At 39.7% G+C, this 22580-nt stretch overlaps 1 protein-coding gene across 5 annotated transcripts in view; it reads left to right on the forward strand.

Annotated features, from left to right (window-relative positions):
- The window catches only part of Col14a1 (collagen type XIV alpha 1 chain), a 252858-nt gene that overhangs the window by 39334 nt on the left and 190944 nt on the right, over positions 1–22580 (forward strand). For all 5 annotated transcript variants that reach the window (XM_045144601.1, XM_004661366.2, XM_045144602.1 and 2 more), the window contains exons 4-5: positions 13797–13940; positions 14406–14495. In XM_045144601.1, coding sequence (XP_045000536.1) covers positions 13797–13940; positions 14406–14495 — 234 coding nt within the window. The remainder of the gene's footprint in view (positions 1–13796; positions 13941–14405; positions 14496–22580) is intronic.

Here is a 22580-nt window from a genome sequence, read left to right on the forward strand (position 1 = left end):
CAACATTGTAACTTTTTGAATAAAGCATCATTTATGAGCTTGGTAGACTATTCTTCAATGATTTGTGTGTGAAATTTATAGAGACTAAGTAGGCATTGTGAAATTAAGTTCTCATTACAAAGGAAAGCATAAGTTGAATATATTTCATTGGGTGTTATCACAAATAATTATGTGGGGCTAGGGAAGTGGTTTAGCAGGTAAGAGCACTTGCTGCGCAGCTTTCTGAGTTCAGTCCCCGGCACCCATGTAAAAAGCTGGGTGAGGTCAGGCATGCCTATAATCCTAGTCTTGTGGGGAGTGGAGACTGAAAATTCACTGGCTATCCTTGGCCAACCAGTCTGACTAAAAAAAAAAAACAAAAACAAAAAAACAAAAACAAAAAAACCAAAAGGGCAGCTCCAGTTCAGTGAGAGATTCCACAGTAGGAAACAAAGCTGAAATGCAGTAGGGGAGGGCACCTGATTTTCTCTTCTGGATTTGTTATTTATGGGCACTGGGTGCCCACATTTGCAAATGCACCTGAATGCATTATACCATACGTACAGCACACCCACATGCCATATCACATGTTATGTGAGATCTCTTTTCTGGGGAGGAGTTGACAAGTACCTGCTTCCCCAGGCAGGACACTCCAGATGAACTACAGGCCAATCCCAGCAAAGTTTAACCTGGTCAGTGAGTTTACTGGGCTTCCTTATATACGGAGCATGAGTGGGAGGAACTTGCAGATCCCTGAGGAGCAGCGGGACCATCAAGGCTAACAACACTTCCACTACTGGACTGATGGAGCCTCTCACACTCTGATCTTCCACCCTCTGTGAACATCATCTCTTCTAAAGGTCATGAGTCCTTGCGTATAATGGCATACAGTTGGCACAGGCTCATGCGTGACCTCAGATGGGGGTCTGATGACCCTTCCCCACCCACCTCTGTCAGTGCGGGGATGTCAACACTCTTTCATACATGTGCATCTGCTTCTGATAAAGCAGACTTTATCACACAATCACCCACATGCACACACAGGCACAAAATGTAATTATGAGAAAATTATAATTAAAATTTCCTTGAACTTTTCATTCTCATGTTTTATGTTTCTACTATAAAGATAAAACAGTAAAACAACTCAAAGTATATTGGGAAAATTGAGCCGGTATCATGGAGACAAAGAATTAACAATTGGACTTCTTGAGTTCAAATTCTAGTTTTGTTATTTATAAGTAATGAGACCCTGGCAAATCTTTAATTACTCAGTGCCTCAGTTTCTTTTTTGTTAGAATATATAAAATATCACTTCTGTTGCAGTTACCTTCATGTCACTGGACAAACATCTGACCAGAAGCAGCTTATGGGAGGAAAGGGTTTATTTCAGGCTTATAGAATCTAGGGGAAAAACCATCAACAGGGGAAGAAACTGGCTCACTTCCATAGATTAAGAGCAGAGAGACCCCCATCAAATAGTCAGCAGACAGTCGGAAATCAAATTCCTCTGTACATACTTTAGGGCTGAACTTTAGATCTGTCCCCTAGACACACCTTCCAGCACGCTGCTGGAGTATTGAATTGTAAGCTTAATCAAAAATGCCTCAAGCTATGGGGGCATGCATTCACATTGTAACCACCACATGTTGCCTTCCACATGGAAGCTTTCTGAGCTTGCAGGGGATCTAGGAACCAGAAGCATTGGCATTAGCTAGAAGTTTGTTAGAAGTACACAACATTAAGGGGCTGGGGAGATGCTTCAGTTGGTAAGCAAAGAGGAAAACCTGAATTAGGTAACAAGTAACCACATAAAATGCATGGTGGCATGCCCCTGTAATCCCAGTGCTGGGGTGGTAGAGACAAAAGGGTTTCCTGAGCTTGCTGGTCAGTGGTGAGTCCAGCCTAACTGGGTGGGATCCACACTTAATGGATGCATGCATACACATAAAAAAATAGTACATCTCTCACCAAATTCTGGAACAAGTCTGAATTTTGAAAAGACCACTAGATCGTTCTTATATACATGAGAAGTTTGAATAATTTATTTATTTGCAAGAGGAGAAAGGAAAAAGAGAGAAAGAAAGAGAAGAAAGGGTGAATGGGTGTGCTAGGGCCTCTAGCCGGGCACTGTAAACAAACCCCAGGTGCCTGTGCCACTTTGTGCATTTGCATGTGTACACTGGGGAATCAAACCTGTGTCATGAGGCTTTGAAGACAAGTGCCTTCACCACTAAGCCATCTCTCCAGCCCCTACATGTGAAATTTGAAAAGCTCTGGTTGTGAAGACTAAATGAACTAAACATGAAATACCGAGGACAGTAATAACTGTACAGTCAATGTCAAGTAAACAGTACCATACAGATATTCTTCAGTGTAATTCTCAGGTCACATTGCTTCCACAAGGTTTTCACATAATTATACAGTAAGTAATTAGGTGGCAAGTTGATTGTGACTTTTCTTGTGGCTGTGGTAGAATGATTGACACAAACAACTTAAGGAAGGGATGATTCACTTAACTTCATGGTTCAGAGGGTTCCGTCCATGTGTGTGGGCAGAGAGAGAGAGAGAGAGAGAGAGAGAGAGAGAGAGAGAGAGAGAGAGGGAGAGGGAGAGGGAGAGGGAGAGGGAGAGGGAGAGGGAGAGGGAGGGAGAGAGAGAGAGAGAGCTCTTTTCCTTCTCTGCCTTTTGTTCTGCATGGCCCAGTACCATGGAAGATGTTGCCCACATTCACATTCCACATGGGTTTTCCTCTCTTGTGTTTGAGCATAGATGCAGCCACCTTCATAGATACATCCACAGTGTGCCTCACCAGACTCGATCTCTTTTGTGGTTCTACATCCAGTTATGTTGATTATGAAAGTTAACAATATCACACAAGTAACATACTTAAATAAATTTAACAATGCTGTCATGAAGCTGGACTCCTTTCTATTGGAGGCTTTTCCCCCCAGCTCATTTCATAAGGAAGATAAATGTTTCCTTTTTTTTTTTTTTTTTTTTGGTAAATGGAGAATTTTACCAAGTATTTGATTTAATATCTCAAACAAGACAGGTAGATAAAATATCTGGCTTCTAGCTTGGGCATAAAATAATAAGAAATATTTCTCACAGTTTCATTGCAAGTTACTAAAGTATCACACTTTTCAGAATCTTCTGTCATAAAGAATATTTTTAAAATAAATAACACTTCCATTTTTATAGAGTAGTTGCTAACAATATCAAACTATTAAGTAGTCCAATCATAAGTCATTGAGAAATCAGAATCTTAGAAGTGACTCAGGTGGCTCTGAACCAAACCCCAACCTGATCCTTCAATCCCCTCTGAGACAGGGTACCCAAAAGTAGGTGGCTTGTTTAAGTATTTCCAGTAACAAAAATTAGGAGTGAAACCAAATTATTTCTGTTTTTTTACTTAAGCAACTTTTTTATTAGATATGGACATATTTTGTATGTAAACAACACATATTGGTACCACTCTTTCCTTCCTCTCTGCCTCTTTTCTGAAGAGGCTTTCCTTGTTGGGGATATAGATCAACCCCATGGGGATTGTGGGTTATGCATTATGGGAGGCAGGAAAGGAGAGAAATGTCTCTGTGCAAAATGTCCCAACTTGTGGCTCTAACAATCTTTCTACCCCCTCTTCTGCAAAATTCCTTGAGCCATGCTGGGAGCATTTTAAGTCTACTTCAGTGATGGGCACTTAGGGGCCTCTGGATCTCTGGTTTGGTAGATGTTGAGTGTCCTCAGTATCTTTCTCCATCACCCTTGTGCTGATATCAGATTTACTAAGAAAACAGCACTCTTGTTCATTTCCCCAATTCCTCTGTGGTTTTAGCTGGGGCCGGGGTGGAGTCAACTGGGTCATTTATCTCCTTAGGTCCAGCTTCCATCTGAAAAAGATAAGCATATTCTCCAATGGAGAATGAAGTCAGCACCAGTTAAATGGGATAGCCATTATTAATTTAGAGAGGATTGAAAAGATGCAGATCCTCTTATAGTGTAAGGTTAGTGGAATCTTGACAATGGAAAGCAGAATCATTATCTGGATATGATTCTGACTTGTTTCCCAGTTCCAGATATGGTTTCCTTTTCACTGAACTGTTAGCCAATCCAAGAGCACTTGGTTACCCACTATGGCTGTGTGCCACTATTGCACTTGTATGAGCATCACATCAGGTTGTTTGTTTCTGAGTTGCTTAGACTTTGAGTTGCTTGGACAGATGTTGGCCACTTTTCCCTGGTAGCTCATATAGCATATTATAGCACTGGATGGGCTAATTTTCTGGGAAATGGCTCTCCTCTGGATTCCAACCAGGTCTCCCCATGGTCCATGCTGACAATCTATGGTGACTTCAGCATTAGGGTCTTACCACTAACCTCTGGTGGGTAATCAAGTGCTCTGACAGAAGACTGTCTTGTTTGTTTTGGGAGATCTAGTAGGTCTCTCTGATCAACAGCTCATTGGGGATATAGACCACATCCAGGTACAGAGAAATTACAGTTCAGCACCAAGGGATAAGAAAAAATAAAAAGACAAGAAAGAAACAGGAGAGATTTGAGGTTAGGTTTCATCTCACCCTTTCCAGGGCACTTCGATTCAGGTGCTCCCCCTAAGGTCCTCTTGAGGGTTCTACCTTTTAGATGGACTCTGAGGATGTAGGATTCTATGGTACCAGTCCAATTTGGCTTCAGTTTCATGTTCCCCTCACCCTTTACCTTCCCCCAAGCCCTACCCTCCCTATTGTCCAAGCCTCAAGATGCTATTCAGTTATGTCAGCAACTTGGGCTAATCCAAGTTAAGAACTACAGATGAGTGAGATCATGTGATGATTGTCTTTCTGTGATTGTGTGAGTTCACTTAGAATGATCTGTTCCAAGTGTAACCATTTTCCCACAAATTTCAGTGTGCCATTTTTTCTTACTACCGAGTAGAAATATATCATGTTGATATACCACATCTTGCTTATCCATTCAACCAATGATGGGTCCCAGGGTTGACTCCAGTTTTTAGCTGTTATGAATTGAGTAGCTATAAACATGGTTGAGCAAATGTCTCTGAACTGAGTTGTGGAGATTTTAAGGTAAATGCCCAGTAAGGGAATAACAGGGTCTGTTGGTAACTCTATATTCATCCTCTTCAGGAGTCTCCATATTGATTTCCATAGTGGTTGTACCAGATTACATTCCCACCAACAGTGAATAAGTGTTCCTATTTCTTCACAGCCTTGCCAACATTTGTTTGCATTTGATCTTTTAATGTTTGCTATTATTACTGGGGTAAGGTGGAATCTCATAGTTGTTTTAATTTGTATTTCCCTAATGGTTAGGAATGTTGAATATTTTCTTAAGTGTGTGTTAGCCATTTGTAATTCTTCTTCTGAGAACTCCCTGTTTAGTTCTCTGTCCCACTTTTGGAGTGGGTTGTTTTATTTTGTTATTATTTAGTTTTTTGAGTTCTTTGTAGATTCTAGATATTAGGCTTCTCTCAGTGGTATTGCTGGCAACAGTTTTCTCCCATTCAAGGGGTAATCTATTGGCTCTGCTTATGGTATGTTTGTCTGTGCAAAAGATTTTAGCTTCATGAGATCCCATTGGTTGAGTACTTGTTTAATTTCCTTGGCTACTAAGGTTGAGGAAGACTTTTCCCAGCACTATTTCCTATTTTTTTTTCTTTAAGCAGTTGAAGAGTTTCAGGTCTTACATTGAGGTCTTTAATTCATTTGGACTTGATTTTTGTGTAGGCTAGACGAGTGGGTCTAATTTCTTTTTTCTTTTTTTAATTTTTTAAATTTTTATTAACATTTTCCATGATTATATCCCATGGTAATTCCCTCCCTCCCCACCCCCACACTTTCCCATTTAATTTCTTTTTTCTACATATGGTCATCCAATTTGTCCACCACCGTATGTTGAAGATGCTGGTCTTTTCTCCAGTCTACATTATTGGCACCTTTGCCAAAGATCAAGCACCTGAAGTTACTTGAACTAAGGTCTGGGTCTTCAGTTCTATTCTATTGGCCTATGTTTCTGTTTTTAATTCCAGTACTATGCTGTTTTTGTAACTATGGCTTTGTGATATAGCTTTAGATAAGGTATGGTGATACCACCAGTGGTAGTTTTTTTTTTTTCTTTTTTGCTGAGGATATGTTTGGATATTTGAGGCCTTCTGCCATTCCATATGAATTTTGAGATCATCTTTTCAATCTAGGTGAAGAATGATGCTGGTATTTTTAATTGGTATTGCATTAAATCTATTTAATGCTTTTGGTAGAATTGCCATTTTCATAATATCAATTTTACTTATCCAGGTGCATGGGAGGCCTTTCCAATTTGTCAAGTCCTCCTCTATTTCTTTCTTGAGTATTTTTATGCTTTCATAATATAGGTCTTTCACATCCTTGGTTTGTTATTCCAAGGTATTTAATGTTTTTTTTTGTTTTGTTTTTGCTATTGAAAATGGGGCAGCCTCACTGATTTCTTTCTCTGTATATTTGTCCTTTGTATATAAAAAAGCTACTGACTTTTGTGCACTGATTTTGTATCCTACTACATTGCTGAAGGAATTTTTCACCTTTAGAAGTTTTGAGATGGAAACTTTTAGGTCACTTATATATAGGATCATGTCAACTGCAAATAGGGTTAACTTGACTACTTCCTTTCCAATTTGAATCCCTTTTATTTATTTCTCCTGTCTTATTGCTTGGGCTAGTACTTCTAGTGCTATGTTGAAGAGCAGTAGTGAGAGTGGGCACCCCTGTCTTGTTCCCAATCTCAGTGGGAACTCCTTGAGTTTTTCCCCATTAAGTATTATTTGGGCTTTAGGAGCTTTATATATAGCCTTTATTGTGTTGAGATATAAACACTCCATGCCTATTCTTTCCAGTGTTTTGATCATGAAGTGTTGTTGTATTTTTTTTTTATTTTTTTTTATTTTTTTTATAATTTTTATTTATTTATTTGAGAGCAACAGACACAGAGAGAAAGACAGATAGAGGGAGAGAGAGAGAATGGGCGCGCCAGGGCTTCCAGCCTCTGCAAACGAACTCCAGATGCGTGCGCCCCCTTGTGCATCTGGCTAACGTGGGACCTGGGGAACCGAGCCTCGAACCGGGGTCCTTAGGCTTCACAGGCAAGCGCTTAACCGCTAAGCCATCCCTCCAGCCCAGTGTTGTTGTATTTTGTCAAAGGCCTTCTCTGCAGCAATTGAGATGATCATGTGATTCTTATGGTTCAGTTTATTTATGTGGTATGTTGACCGATTTCCATATGTTAAACCATCCCTGCATCCTTGGGATGAAGCCTACTTGATCACGGTAGATAATGCTTTTGATGTGTTGTTGAATTTGGTTTGCAAGGATTTTGTTCAGTATCTTTGCATTTATTTATTTATTTTTGTTTTTTTTGATGAAGGGTCTCACTCTGGCCCAGGCTGACCTGGAATTCACTATGTAGTCTCAGTGTGATCTCAAACTCATAGCAATCCTCCTACCTCTGCCTCCTGAGTGCTGGGATTAAAGGCATGAGCCACCATACCTGGCGATCTTTGCAAAGAAGTTCATTAGGGATATAGGCTTGTAATTTTCTTTCCTTGTTGCATCTCTGTCTGGTTTTGGTATTAGGATAATGCTAGCTTCATAAAGGAGTCAGGGAGGATTCCCTGGTCTCTGATTATGCAGAACAGTTTGAGAAAAATGGTTTCAGTTCTTCTATGAAGGTTTGATAGAATCCAGCTGAGAATTGGTCCTGGACTTTTCTTTTGGGGGAGGATTTTTATTACCTTTTCAATCTCCATGGATGTGATAGGTTTGTTTAGGAGATTAATCTGCTCTGAGTTTAGTTTTTATAGGTGGTATGTGTCTAGGAATTCATCCATGAAGGTACACTTTACAACCTAATATATGGTCAATTTTGGAGAAAGTTCCAACGGCTGTTTAGAAGAATGTGTAGCCTGTAGAGTTGGGGGTGCAATGCTCTGTAGATATATATTAGGTCTAGTTGATCTATGAAGCTGTTGAGTTCAATTATTTCCCTGTTGATTTTCTGCTTGGATGATCTCACTATTGATGCTAGTGGAGTGTTGAAGTCACTGATTATGATGGTTTTGGTCTTTATTTCTGTTTTATTGTTGAGTAGATTTTGTTTTATAAATTGTGGTGTACCTGTGTTTGACATATGTATATTTATGATTGTGATGTGCTCATGTTGGATCATTCCCTTGATGAGTAAGAAGTGGCCTTCTTTGTCCTTTTTGATTACTTTTGGTTTGAAGTCTATTTTATCATTTATATTAATATAGCAACACAAGCTTATTTTTTTATTTCCTTTTGCTTGGAATATCATTTTCCAGTCTTTCAGCCTGGGGAGATGTCTATCTTTAGTGCTGAGGTGGGTTTCTTGAAGACAGCAGATAGAGGGGTCCAGTTTTTTTTTTTTTTTGTTTTTGTTTTTTGTTTTTCGAGGTCTCACTCTGGTCCAGGCTGACCTGGAATTCACTATGAGGTCTCATGGTGGCCTCATACTCATGGCAATCTTCCAACCTTTGCCTCCTGGATGCTGGGATTAAAGGCGTGTGCCACCATGCCTGAATCAAGTTTTTTGATCCATCCTGATAACCTGTGTCTTTTTAAAAAGTTTTTTTAAAAAAATTATTTATTTAGTTGAGAGAAAGAAGCAGAGAGAGAGAGAGAGAGAGAGAGAGAGAGAGAGAGAGAGAGAGGGAGAGAGCGGGCGCACATCAGGTCCACCAGCCACTGCAAACAAATCCAGGCATATGCACTACCTTGTGCATCTGGCTTAAGTAGGTCCTAGGGAATTGAACCTAGGTTCTTTGATTTTGCAGGCAAGTGCCTTAACCACGAAGCCACCTCTTTAGCCCTGATAACCTGTGTCTTTTGATGAGTGAGTTAAGACCATTAATATTTAAGGTTATTGCTGTGAGGTTTAAATTAATACCTGCCATGTGTTTTGTGCTTTCTTGTGTTTTGCACAGTTTTGAGCCTGATCTATTTTGGTTATTATGATCTTCTTCTTGTTGGCTCTTGAGATTGGTTGTTTGACTGTTCTGTGTGGAATATTCCCTCAAATAATCTCTGTAGGTTGGCTTTGTGTTCACATAATGATGGAGTTGACTTTTTTTTCATGGAAAGTTTTTCTTTCACCATCTATTATGACAGATACTTTTGCTGGGTAAAGTAGCTTAGGTTGGAAGCCATAGTTTCTTAGACTTTGACGTGTTCCATTCCAGGCCCTTCTGGCTTTTAGGGTTTCCATTGAGAAATCTGGTGTAATTCTGATGAGATTGCATTTGTATGTTGTGAATTGCTTCTCTTTTGCTGCTTTTAACACTCTCTCTTTGTTTTTGTTGTTAGAGCTTTAACTATGTTGTGTCTTGGAGAGTTTCTTCTTTGATCCTGCCTGTTTTGTGTTTTGTAAGCTTCTTACATCTGGATGGGCCTCTCTTTTGCAAGATTTGGAAATTTTTTCTTTAATGTTGAATAGGTTCTCTCTGCCTCTGGTCTGGATTTCCTCTCCTTCTGGTACACCCATGATTTGGATGTTTGGTCATTTTAGGGTGTCCCACAGTTCCCTTGTATTCTGAACACTTGATTTTTAGAACTTAGAAATATTTTTGGCTTCCTCATCCATTTCTTCTGTCTTATCTTCCAGGTCAGAGTTTCTGTCTTCCACATGAGTAACTGTTGGTGAGGGGTTCTAGAGAGGTTTTATAATTTCTATTTGATTTTTGTTTTCTGTTGTATTATTTTGCATTATGTCCATCTTTTTTTTTGAGGTACAATTTCAATTCAAGTTCTGATTTTTCTTGATGCTTTCTGTAGTTCATTCTTGCATTTGATCAAGTGTTCATTAAACTTAATCAACTGGTTGTTGAGGTCTTTCATTTCTTGACCTTCAATTTATTCATATCTCTTTGGAGGGTTCTAACATTTTCTTCAATCAAATTAAGCCTACTGTCAAAAGCTGAATGCTCTAGGAGACGAGTCTGTTCAATTTCATTGATACAATTATTGGTTCTTTTTATAGTTTGCTTCTAGTTCAGTAATTTTTTTTTGATCAGGGTCTTATTGGTTGTTATATTTTCATTTTGGGAATGAATTTCTGTTGATTTCTCTATGATTTCATTAGAGGCTTCTCTTATAGGACTAGGCATCCTTGGTGAAGATCTCTCTGCTTTCTGATTTTTGTTGGCTTTTTTTGTATTGTTGTCTACTCATTTTAGGAAGACTATTTTATTGAGGAGGAAGCAAGTTTTTGTCCTTTGACCTGTTCACCCTCTGACTCAGGTGAACAAGGATGTTGGTACCCAATGCCAGTCAGGATACCAAAGCATAAGGCTTGATTCCCCAACTCACACAGGGACCAGGCCTCCTCAAGAAAGGCACAATAAGACCTACCAGGACCAGGTGACTAGGAGGAGCAAGGGAACAGGCATATGGCCTAGCTTGTGCAGTGCCCTCCAGCACACAGACAAACACAGGGAAGCCAAATCAGGGAGGTGGGAGGAGCCTGAAAACAGGGGTACGGCCTACTTACTCCAGACTGCCGAGTCAGCCTATATACTGTCTGCTCAAGGAACTCAGATGGAGGAGGTGGGAAACAGGTGTCTGGCCTTCTCACTCCAGATCACTGCACCCCCCCCCACACTGTCTGCTGGAAGAAATCAGATGGGGGGAGGTGGGAGGAGCCCGGATGCTCCAGACAGCCACACCCACCCACACACTGTCTGTGCCAGGAGTTGAGACCAGGAAGGTGGGAAGAGCCCAGAAACAGGGGTCTGGTATACTCGCACCAGACAGCCGCACCCACCCACACACCGTGCAAGGAACTCCCCAAATTATGTCTTAATGACTACTGGATTTACTTTACCTAGTGTCCTCACTGCAGTGGCCCAAGCCAATCAAACAGTTTTGATACACTAGCATTTATATGTGTAAGCACAACAAATAAAAAGAGTAATAGCCGGGCGTGGTGGCGCATGCCTTTAATCCCAGCGCTTGGGAGGCAGAGGTAGGAGGATCGCTGAGAGTTCGAGGCCACCCTGAGACTACATAGTGAATTCCAGGTCCGCCTGAGCCAGAGTGAGACCCTACCTCAAAAACCCACCCCCCAAAAAAAAGAAAAAAGAAGAAGAAGAAAAAAAGTAATAAATGCATTTAGCTATAAAATGTTTGTGGACATTTTAGCCCTGTGAATTTTGGTCAAAGTCTTATTTATGTCAGTCTTTTCCAAAGAATGTTCCATAGTGTTCTGCAGGATGTTAATTGCTATTATGCAACCAAGTGTTTTAGTGGTCAAACAAAGACTGGAAATGCCGGTTTAGACAGAGTTTGAAGCTTTCTCACTGCAGCATCCTCAAAGTCTGTGTGTGTGTGTGTGTGTGTGTGTGTGTGTGTGTGTGTGTATTTTTTTTTTTTTTTTGCTGCCGCCCAGGCTGACCTAGAACTCACTATGTAGTCTCAGGGTGGCCTCAAACACATGTTGATCCTCCTACCTCTGCCTCCCAAGTGCTGGGATTAAAGATGTGCACTACCATGCCCAGCTTACATGTTATTTTTTAATGAGAGCGAGCGAGCGAGCGAGAGAACTGGTGCACCAGGGCCTCTAGCCGCTGCAGTCAAACTCCAGACCTGTACATCACCTTGTGTGCATGTGTCGCCTTGCGCATTTGGCTTATGTGGGTTCTGGGGAGTCAAACCTGGGCCCTTAAGTTTTACAGGCAAGCACCATAACCACTTTGCCATCTCTCCAGCCCTCAAAAAAAAATTGTTTAATGTTTTTTTAAGGTAGGGTCTCACTCTATCCCAGACTGACCTGGAATTCACTATGGAGTCTCAGGGTGGCCTCGAACTCATGGCAATCTTCCTATCTCTGCCTCCAGAGTGCTGGGATTAAAGGCATGTGCCACCACACCCGGCACTCATATTTTTTTGATAAGATAATATAGTCTGCTTTTCAAAGAGAGATTGTAATATACAAGGTTTCCTAAGGGATTCTTTTGAGTGAAGCACACATTATGAAGATTTTATTTGTGTGCTTTGTAGTAGATGAATTTTAATTGACAGAAGAAGCCTGTAAAGCCACATTTTAACCTCTTGGACATAAATGCATTTAAAGAATTTAAGAAAAATTTCTTATTTTCTGAAAACTAGGGCTTTGGCAAGAGAAAGCTCAGTTTTATCTTATAGAGATATGCAGTATGGATATAACAAGATAAAATGACATCCCTAACAAAATTAATTTTATTAGGGTATAACTAAAATTTGGGCTGGAGAGATGGCTTAGTGGTTAATGTGCTTGCTTGCAAAGCCAAAGGACACAGGTTCAGTTCTCTAGGACCCATGTAAGCTAGATGCACAAGGTGGCACATGCATCTGGAGTTTGTTTGCAGTGGCTAGAGGCCTGGCTTACCCATTCTGTCTCTCTTGTTCTCCATCCACCCTCTCTCCCCTTCTGTCTGCCTCTTTGTCTCTCTCAAATAAATAAAGTAAAATATTAACAAAAGAATATAACCATAATTTAGTATGAGTTACATTTTATTCATTTAGCAAATTTTAGGACCCTTCTCAGACTGTGCTGTTTGAGGGACAGAAGTTTTAAATTAATTTCCCTGTTCTCAGACTATCTCACTTACAAAATCGGAGAAGAAAGGTGTATTTGGAGTTTTGATAAAAGTTCAGTAATTAACCAACAGCCTTTTCAAGGAAGCCAGGCAATGAGCAGTGCCTTCAGCATGCTGAGCCAGTGGCGGCCAGATTCAAGATAATTAAATTGCTCATGGTTCAAAGATGCTTTGGATTCCTTTGGAGAGCATAGGAAAAACAGATGCCAGAATGGTTAATTACATTCAGCAGGCTCACATGGTATTGCAGTCAGGTTCGCATTGCTGGTAGAAATCACTCAACTAAGAGCAGCTTGTGGGAAAAAGAGATTTATTTTGGCTTACAGGCTTGAGGGAAGCTCCACGATGGCAGAGGGAAATGAAGACATGAGAAGAGGGTGGATATCACCCCCTGGTCCACATAAGGTGGACAACAGCAACAGGAGAGTGTGCCAAACACTGGAATGGGGAAACTGGCTATAACACCCATAAGCCCGCCCCCAACAAAACACTCCTTCCAGGAGGCGTTAATTCCAAAATGTCCATCAGCTGGAAACTTAGCATTCAGAACACCTAGGTTTATGGGGGACCCCTGACTCAAACCATCACACGTGGTCTCCTTTACTGGTAGGTAGAACTCTACCCTGAGGACTGTATCTGATGTTGAGAACCTGCTGTCTTCTAATGTGCTGAGTCCTCTCAGAGAATAAACATAATACTGTGTTATGTTGGGATATTTTTGTGAGCATGTTTTTATGTTATGTAGGCAAACATTTGTTATGTAATATGGAAAGAACACTGCTGAGCATGAGAAGTAAAGTATATTACAGTGCAGTTCATTGTTACACATGTGTGTCACTACATGTATATCAAATGCTACCTGGTTTTCTTTTGTTGGTGTTGTTTGTTTTTGAGGTGAGGTGACGCTGTAGCCCAGGCTGACCTGGAATTCACTATGTAGTCTCAGGCTGGCCCCGAATGCATGGCAATCCTCCTGCTTCTTCCCTGCTTGTGCTGGTCCTGTTGTGACCTTTTGACATATAAGTAAAATATGATATCGTACATTGTCAATATACAAAAGCAATCAAAAATAAAATTAAAAAATATCCTTGACTTTAAAATGTCTTGATTTCTGGTTACAAAAATTTCATAATGCACATAGTTACTCATATCTTAGAACTGACTTTGTGTTTTATCCTAGGGGGAAAGACCAACCAACTGACTCTTCAGAACACTGCAACGAAGGCAATTATTCAAGGCCTGATGCTGGAGCAGAATTACACAGTACAGCTCATTGCATATAATAAAGACAAAGAAAGCAAGCCGGCTCAAGGCCAATTCAGAAGTACGTATTTACAGGTCTTAGAATACCACGCAGGGTTCTATCCCAGAACTGGAGCACTGGATTGTTGTTTTGTTTGTTTGTTTTGTTTTATATTCAAAGGGCCTAAAATCTTAGATTTTGGTTTTGGTAGGTGGTTTCTGCCTGCAAACTTTTGTCCACCTTTATAGTGAGACTTAAACAGTATCTAACAATACCTTGCTCTAAATCTCCATTTTTGGAATTATGCTTGGATTGATTTCATACATCTGCCCATGGTGCACAGCTGGACCATTGCTTAAGCAGGCTCTACAATTCGTGACAGGATTGAAAGAAAGAAAAATGTAATATTTGAGAAGGAATTTATGCTGTAAAGCTAATTTCTATTAATACTTTTAGGACTTGCAGGGGTTTTAGTAAAACTCATGGAATATTTTCTTCTAGACATTAACATCACATGTTGCTATATATCTCTGCTTTTTCTTTCAGTTAAAGACCTAGAGAAAAGAAAGGACCCAAGCAAGCCCAGAGTCAAGGTTGTGGACAAAGGAAATGGCAGTAAGCCTATGTCACCAGAAGGTCAGACATTCATGCGATTGGCTCACTGTAGCACTGGGGGCATGAGCTGTGTAGGCAATGCAGGGGCATGCCATCTGCTGTGAACATTCCCGCTCTTCCTTCTTGCCCAACACGCAATGGCTGCCAGCACTTGGCATATGTGACCTTTCCATCACCTTTCTGAGCATATCCAAGCATACACAGGCATACATGGTCTTGTCATGTGCCTTGTTGTGTTCTGTGTTTGCTAGTTTTTGACTTCAGGGCCTCTCCTTAGCCAATACAAAGAGAAGGCAGGGTGGTCTGTGGTGGACCGCACACCTGCCCGCTTGCCTGTGAATTCAGAGTCTGTCTTTAGTGTCATGCTCATTATCTAAATTTCCCTTCATTTCCTCATCTGAAAATGTGAAGAATAGTGTTTACCTCATAGAGTTGGTGGGTTAGGTCACATTGATAGTTGCCAAATACTTAGAATGCTTTCAGCTCTTTAATAATGTTAGATTTTATCATTAGTCTATCTATATCATGTTTTCAAGGGTCTGTGAATAGATGTTACAAAGGATTGACAATGGCCCTCTGAATGGCAGGTGTTTGCTGAGATTTATTACCACAAACATGCTGCAAGAAGCATATTTATCATTGGAACCACTGGGCTAAAGATTTGTTAATTGTAGACTGCTAACTTTATAAACAAATGGCCAACTGTTCTGATTGATATAGTGCCAAATTAGATTAACTTTTTTTTTTTGGTTTTTTATTTTTATTTATTTATTTGAGAGCAACAGATAGAGAACGAGGCAGAGAGAGAGAGAGAGAGAGAGAGAATGGGTGCGCCAGGGCTACCAGCCTCTGCAAACGAACTCCAGACGCGTGCGTCCCCTTGTGCATCTGGCTATTGTGGGACCTGGGGAACAGAGCCTTGAACCGGGGTCATTAGGCTTCACAGGCAAGCACTTAACTGCTAAGCCATCTCTCCAGCCCCAAATTAGATTAACTTTTTGCTAACGTATTTCTACTAAAAACATGTGGTTGCATATTTCTATATAATCTTTCTAACATTTGAAATCTTTAATATTTAAATAAAATTTCCCAATAGTGTCTTACTACTTTAATTTACATTTCATTGATAAACATTTATTTATATCTTTGATAGTTGTTTTAGCTGGAATTTTTTTGTTTTGTCTTTTAAAAATGAATATATAGAAACTTTCTAAATATTTCGGAGATAAAAATATTTTTATTGTTTTGCTATGGTCTTGCATATCTTTTTGCAATGGTATGTCATATGCCTTGCAATTTTTTTTTCCTGGTTTTTCAAGGTAGGATCTCACTCCATCCCAGGCTGACCTGGAATTCTCTATGTAATCTCAGGGTGGCCTCGAACTCACGGTGATCCTCCTACCTCTGCCTCCCGAGTGCTGTGATTGAGGGAGTATGCCACCATGCCCAGCTATGCCTTGCAATTTTATTCATCATTTTCAGAAATTTTGAACTTTCATTATTTCATGGTTTTGTGATTTTCTTTGATTATGAAAAATTTTCCCATTTTTCTTATAATAATGCATACTTTTATATTTGTTATCATTTATTACAAATGTGCTAGATGTAGAAAAATATATTGAAGGAATATAATAATATTTTCCCACTTTTACAAAAATAAACATGTTATAATATAGTTGAAAATTACTATTTATCCTTGCAGAGTCTCTCTTTTTCTTCTGTAAAGTTTCCACTGTGCTGAATTCTGTGGTTATCATCCAAATATAAACCTTAATCATTGTATCTCATGAACGTATGAAGTATATGTATGTGGATGAGTTACATGTTATCTGGTCATACATGAAAGTTTAACATGTATACACACACATAATTTTTAAAACATTTTATTTTGATTTGTTTATTTGACAGAGAAAGAGGGAGGGGGAGGGAGAGAGAGAGAGAGAGAGAAAGAAAGAAACTGGGCACACCAGGGCCTCCAGCCACTGCAAAGGAACTCCAGACATGTGTGCCCCTTGTGCATCTGGCTAATGTGGGTCCTGGAGAATCGAACCATGGTCCTTAGGTTTTTCAGACAAACGCCTTAACTGCTAAACCATCCCTTCAGCCCATATAATTTTTTTTTTTTTTTAAAGATAGGGTCTTGCTCTATCTAACCCAGGCTGACCTGGAACTCTGTAGTTCCAGGTTGGCCTCTAACTCATGGTGATCTACCTACCTCTGCCTCATGAGTACTGGGATTAAAGGCATGCATCACCACACCTTGCACTGGGATGTGAGCTTGATTGCCAGCACCCAAATGAAAAACTAGAGTGGCTGTGCATACCTGTAACTCAAGTGCTGAGGGGTGCAGAGATCAGAGGCTAGCTGGGGTTCACTGGTCAGACAGTCTACCTGAATAGTGGCATAAGCTCCAGGGTCAGTAAGAGACTCTGTCTCAAAGACATGAGGCAGAAGAGCGATAGAGGAGGACACTCAATGCTGGTCTCTGGCCTCTGCATATGTGTGCATAGGTCATGTACATGTGCACATACATGTGTCTCGACCACACACACATACATACATATTACATATACTCTACATACATATAGAGGAAACAAAAAAGTCAAAATTTATTCATGCCAACTTTAAAAAAATTATTTATTTTTATTTATTTATTAGAAACAGAGAGAGAGGGAGGGAGAGAATGGGTGCACCAGGACTTCTAGCTACTAAATGAACTCCAGACACATGTGCCAGCATGTGCATCTGGCTTACGTGGGACCTGGAGAATCAAACCTGGGACCTTAGGCTTCACAGGCAAACTCCTTAATTGCTAAGCCATCTCTCCAGCCCTCATGTTAACTTTTAAAAAAGTTTTTTGTTTGTATGAGCTAAGATTCCAACCTTACCTTGAACTCACTGTGTAGCTCAGGCTGGCCTTGAACTTGTGGCAAGTCTCCTACCTTAAACCGCCAAATTCTGAGATTACTAGTGAGGCCATCATAGCTGGCCATGTCCATGGTATTTTTGTAGAGCCATTTTACTCCTTTCCTTTTCTGTGTAGCCTAGAATTGGACTGAATAAATGTGTCCTAGCACATTTAATGCTTGTACTTATGATATTATCAACTTGTTACCATTATTGATTTACTAAAAATACCCTTATTTTGTCACCTTGTATACAAGTGATTGAACTTAAGTGGATATACCTCAAAATCAAATTGTTCAGATCCAGCATTTATGCTTGTTTCATTGATACTTTATTTGATATTTGATGCTAATAGTTTTGTCTTTATTATATTTTCCCTTCTAACTTCTTGACCTGGAGGCTTATTATTATTATTATTATTATTATTATTATTTGGGGGGAGTTCAAGGTAGGGTCTCACTCTAGCTCAGGCTGATCTGGAATTCACTATGTAGTCACAAGATGGCCTTGAACTCACAGCGATCCTCCTACCTCTGCCTCCCAAGTGCTGGAATTAAAAGCATGCGCCACTACGCCCAGTGTTTATCTTATTAATTTTAATGTATGTTTTCTTCTATTATATATATATTGCAGTACTGGGGATTGAGTTTAAGGGCATCATGCATGTTGAGTAAGCACTCTACTACTGGGCTGCATTCTCAGCTTGAGTATATGCCCTTTTAATTAATTTTTTAGGTTGGTGTACAAACTAATAGGCTTTGTTATGGCATTTCAAACATGTGTCATCACTTTTTATTTTCATTTGTTCCCTTCTCGACTGCCCTTACATGTATTTTTAAAGCTCTAAATAAATATTCAAGTGTTACTTGGATGGCATCCCATAGATTTCATTTACTCTTTCATACTTTCCACTCGATTGTCTTCTTAAACACACAGATTTCTTGAAATATGCTAGTAATTTCTACATGTGTGGAAAATTTAAACATACTCTGCTGTTACTGGTGTCTGGCCTTATTGCACTCTTCTTAGAGAAAATGGTGTGCAGGATTTTTTTTTTTTTTTTTTTTGCAAGTTGTTGAGACATGGGCTGGCTTTGGTAGCACATAAGCTAAAATTAGAATAAAATTTGTTGAGTCCTTTATTATTTAAATATGGTCAGTTTTTAAATCTATTCCATAGATCCTTGAGAAAAATGTGCTTAAATCTCCTTCACTAATATTTGTTCATTTCTATTTATAACTTGGGTAATTTTAAATACTCATAATTCTATATACATATAATAAGAGTTATATTTTCTAATGAATTTTTACTTTATTAGTTATGATTCATTTTCTTTTGAGTCATTCAATATTTTCCTCAAGATCTATTGTGCCTACACTGAATATAGCTCTTCCCTCTTTATTTTGTTTAGAACTCATATGCTACATTTATTCTTTTTTTTTTTTTTTTTTTTGGAGATAAGTTCTTGTTCTAGCCCAGGCTGATCTGGAATTCAGCTTAGGCTGGCCTCAAAATCAGTGATCCTCCTACCTCAGCCTCTCACGTGCTGGGACTAAAAGGTGTGCAACACCATGCCTGTTCACAATCTTTTTTTTTTTTTTTTAACTTTCACTGTGTTTGTATCCTCAGGTTTAAAGGTGAATAAGCTAATAAAGAAGATCTAGAAGCATTTATATATTCTATTTTATGCCATTTTTACTTGATAACTTCAGTTCATTTAAACTTGTTGAAGTTACTGATAATATTGGGCTGACCACCCATTTTTTTTTTGCTTTGCATTACCTTACAGCTTTTCTATTTTTATGCTTATTTTGAAATCAGTTATGTTTCTGTTTCTTCAAATCCATCATGCCCCTGTGCTGACCCTGGAGGTGTTTGTCCCTTTTGTATAATTTTAATTAACTTATCATGCCTATACAACCTAAGAAAGTCTAAAAGTAATCAATAGCTTTATCATTTTTGAAGTATACAAAACCTGGTAATGTTTCCATATTGCCAGGCATCAATCTATTTATCATTGTCAGCTACCAATCTTTTTTTTTTTAATTAATTAATTTATTTATTTGAGAGTGACAGACACAGAGAGAAAGACAGATAGAGGAAGAGAGAGAGAATGGGCGCGCCAGGGCTTCCAGCCACTGCAGACGAACTCCAGACGTGTGTGCCCATCTGGCTAACGTGGGACCTGGGGAACCAAGCCTCGAACCGGGGTCCTTAGGCTTCACAGGCAAGCGCTTAACCGCTAAGCCATCTCTCCAGCCCCCCAATCTTTTTTTTTTTTATGACATCCTATATCTTATATCCATTTTACATTGTTCATTATAACCCACGCCCTTTCATGTTCATATTTCCTTTTCAAGAGAATGAGAGACATGACTCTCAGTGTCTTTAATTCTTCCTGTATACTCAAGCATGAAAATGGTTTTAGAATTGCTCATCCATACTTACTACTTTGCTTTAGTTTAGGACCTATAAACATGGGTTCAAAAAGAGCTTGGAACCAGGTCTGGTTGCACAGGCTTGTAATTCCAACTACCCTAGAAGCTGAGGCTTGAGAATTGCAAGTTCAAGCCTTGCCTGAGCTTCAGAATGAATTTAGCGCCAGCCTAAACCACGTTAGTGAGACCCTGTCTCAAAATAAAGAGCAAAAACAAAGAAACAAACAAAGCCAAAGATGAGCTCAGTGGCAGACAGAGAGCCTACAATGTGTATGCTTTCCTTCCCGACCCACTATGTTTTCCTTGTCTTTTTTTTTGTTTTGTTTTGTTTTTTTGTTTTTTGATTTTTCGAGGTAGGGTCTCACTCTAGCCCAGGCTGATCTGGAATTCACTATGGAGTCTCAGGGTGGCCTCAAACTCACGGTGATCCTCCTACCTCTGCCTCCCGAGTGCTGGGATTAAAGGTGTGTGCCACCACACCCGGCTTCCTTGTCTTTTTTAAAATACAAATATAGTCAGGTTAATTTATAAATATAAAAAGTATTGATGTGGTTCAAAGAATTAAATAAAAGGCAATAAAATATACTATTGTATCCTTGCTATTAGCTTTACTCACCCATTTCTTTCTTTTCTTTCTTTCTTTCTTTCTTTTTTTTTTTTCAAATTTAAGATTTTTAAGACAGCCTTGAGGGTCAGTCAAAGAGGCAGCCGAGAGGCAGATGAATAGCAAACTGATATTTACAGGACCCCTCTTTTAAAAAGTGTTTTAAATTATTTTTTATTTTCTTATTTTTGTACTCAGTGAATACAGTCAAGTTGGTACCATTGTTAGCCTCCTCCCTTTCCTCCCCCCTCCACAGGACCCTCCTTGTTGGGGTGTATGAGCTGTGCATTGTGGGATTAGCCTTCAGTTTTGAGTAGGAGGAACTGTCTCTGTGTGTCATGACCCAATGTGTGGCTCTGACATTCTTTACACCCCCTCTTCTGCAAATTTCCCTGAGCCATGTTGAGTTCATTTTAGGTCTGCTTCAGTGTTGAGATCTTGGGAGCCTCTGTGTCTCTGGATATCTGGTTTGAGAGGAGTTGATTCTTTTCTGCGTCTATGTCCTTCATCATTGTGCTGGTTCCCAGTTTGCCAAGAAAACAACACTCTTGCTTATTCCTCCAATTATTCTTAGTTTCAGCTGGGACCCTTTTGATGTATGATAGGCTGATTCTCAGGATCTGCATCTCTCTGAAAAAGAGAAGCAGATTCTCCAACAGAGAGTATAGTTAGCACCAAATAAACGTGATAACCATTCTTTTTTAGAGAGAGTTTAATAGGTGTAGGCCCACTTGTAGCCCACGATTGGTGGGAGCTTGATAATGGAGAGTGGGCTCATTTTTGCATATGGTTCTGACTTGTTTCCTTGCTCCAGATATGGGTTTCGTTCCACTGAGCAGATCAGTTAGCCAAATCAAGAGCAGGTGGTTTCCCAACATGGCTGTGCACCACTATTGCACTTGTGTGGGCATCACAACAGGTTATTTGCTGCTAAGTAGGTTAGACCATGCATTGCTTGGGCAGATATTGGCCATTTTCCCCCAGTCCCCTCATGTAGCACCTTCTGGCACTAGACACACTAACTGTGTGGGGACTGACTCTCTTCCAGCTTCCAGTCATGTCACTCCATGTTACATGCCGACAGTGTATGGTGTCTTCAGCAGTGGGGTCTTACCACTAACCTTTCGTGGGTCATCAAGTGCTCTGACAGAAATCTGTCTTTTTTTTAGGAAACCTTGTAGGTCTCTGTAATCAAAAAGCTCATTGTGGATAATATCCATCTGTTGGTACTGGGAGTTATAGGTCAGTGCCTAAGAAGAGAAGGAGGAAAAAGATCAGTGATATAAAAGAGATAGAGTGATGAGAGAGAAGAGGGAAAGAGAGAGAAAGAAACAGAAACAGATGGAGATAAAGGTCAGTTTTCATTCTACCCTCTCCAGGGTCTTTTTTTTTTTTTTTTTTTTAATTTTTCGAGATAGGCTTTCTCTCTAGCCCAGGCTGACCTGAAATTTACAATGTATTCACAGTGGCCTTGAACTCGTGACAATCCTCCTACATCTGCCTCCCAAGTGCTGGGATTAAAGGTGTGCACCACTATGCCTGGCTTTACTTACCCTTTCTAAGGGACCAAACTCATTACTTTCTTCTTTGTCCTTTTTTGTGTGTGTGGTGGGTTGGAACCATGGTCATTGAGCATGTTAGGCAAGGGCTCTGCCACTGAGTGATACCCTCAGCACTCAACTCATTAGTTCCTTATTTATTTTCAGTACATTTCTTTTTGTAAAAGCAGATCTTGTTAATGGATTTTTTTTTTTTCAAGGTAGGGTTTCACTCTAGCCCAGGCTGACCTGGAATTCACTCTGTATTCTCATGGTAGCCTCGAACTCACAGCAATCCTCCTACCTCTGCCTCCCAAGTGCTGGAATTAAAGGCATGTACCACTACGCCTGGCTTGTTAATGTTTTTAATGTAGAAATTTTTAAGCTCTTAGTTAAGACTTGGATGAGCAGCTTTAAACTTTGTCTGCCTTACACATTCACAGAACGTATGAAATAAAATCCACCTTCTACCTATGGATAAGGTTGGCTCCAGAACACATTAGCTATAGCCACATATTCCCAGAGTGTCCTAACTTGTCTATTCTTTTCCTTAATGCACCTGCTCCTGCCCCTCCGAAACCTAGGACTGAGTGACATGAATTAAAAATAAAGTAAATAG

Source organism: Jaculus jaculus, chromosome 2 (genome assembly GCF_020740685.1).
Source record: "Jaculus jaculus isolate mJacJac1 chromosome 2, mJacJac1.mat.Y.cur, whole genome shotgun sequence".
NCBI classification, from domain to species: Eukaryota; Metazoa; Chordata; class Mammalia; order Rodentia; family Dipodidae; genus Jaculus; species Jaculus jaculus.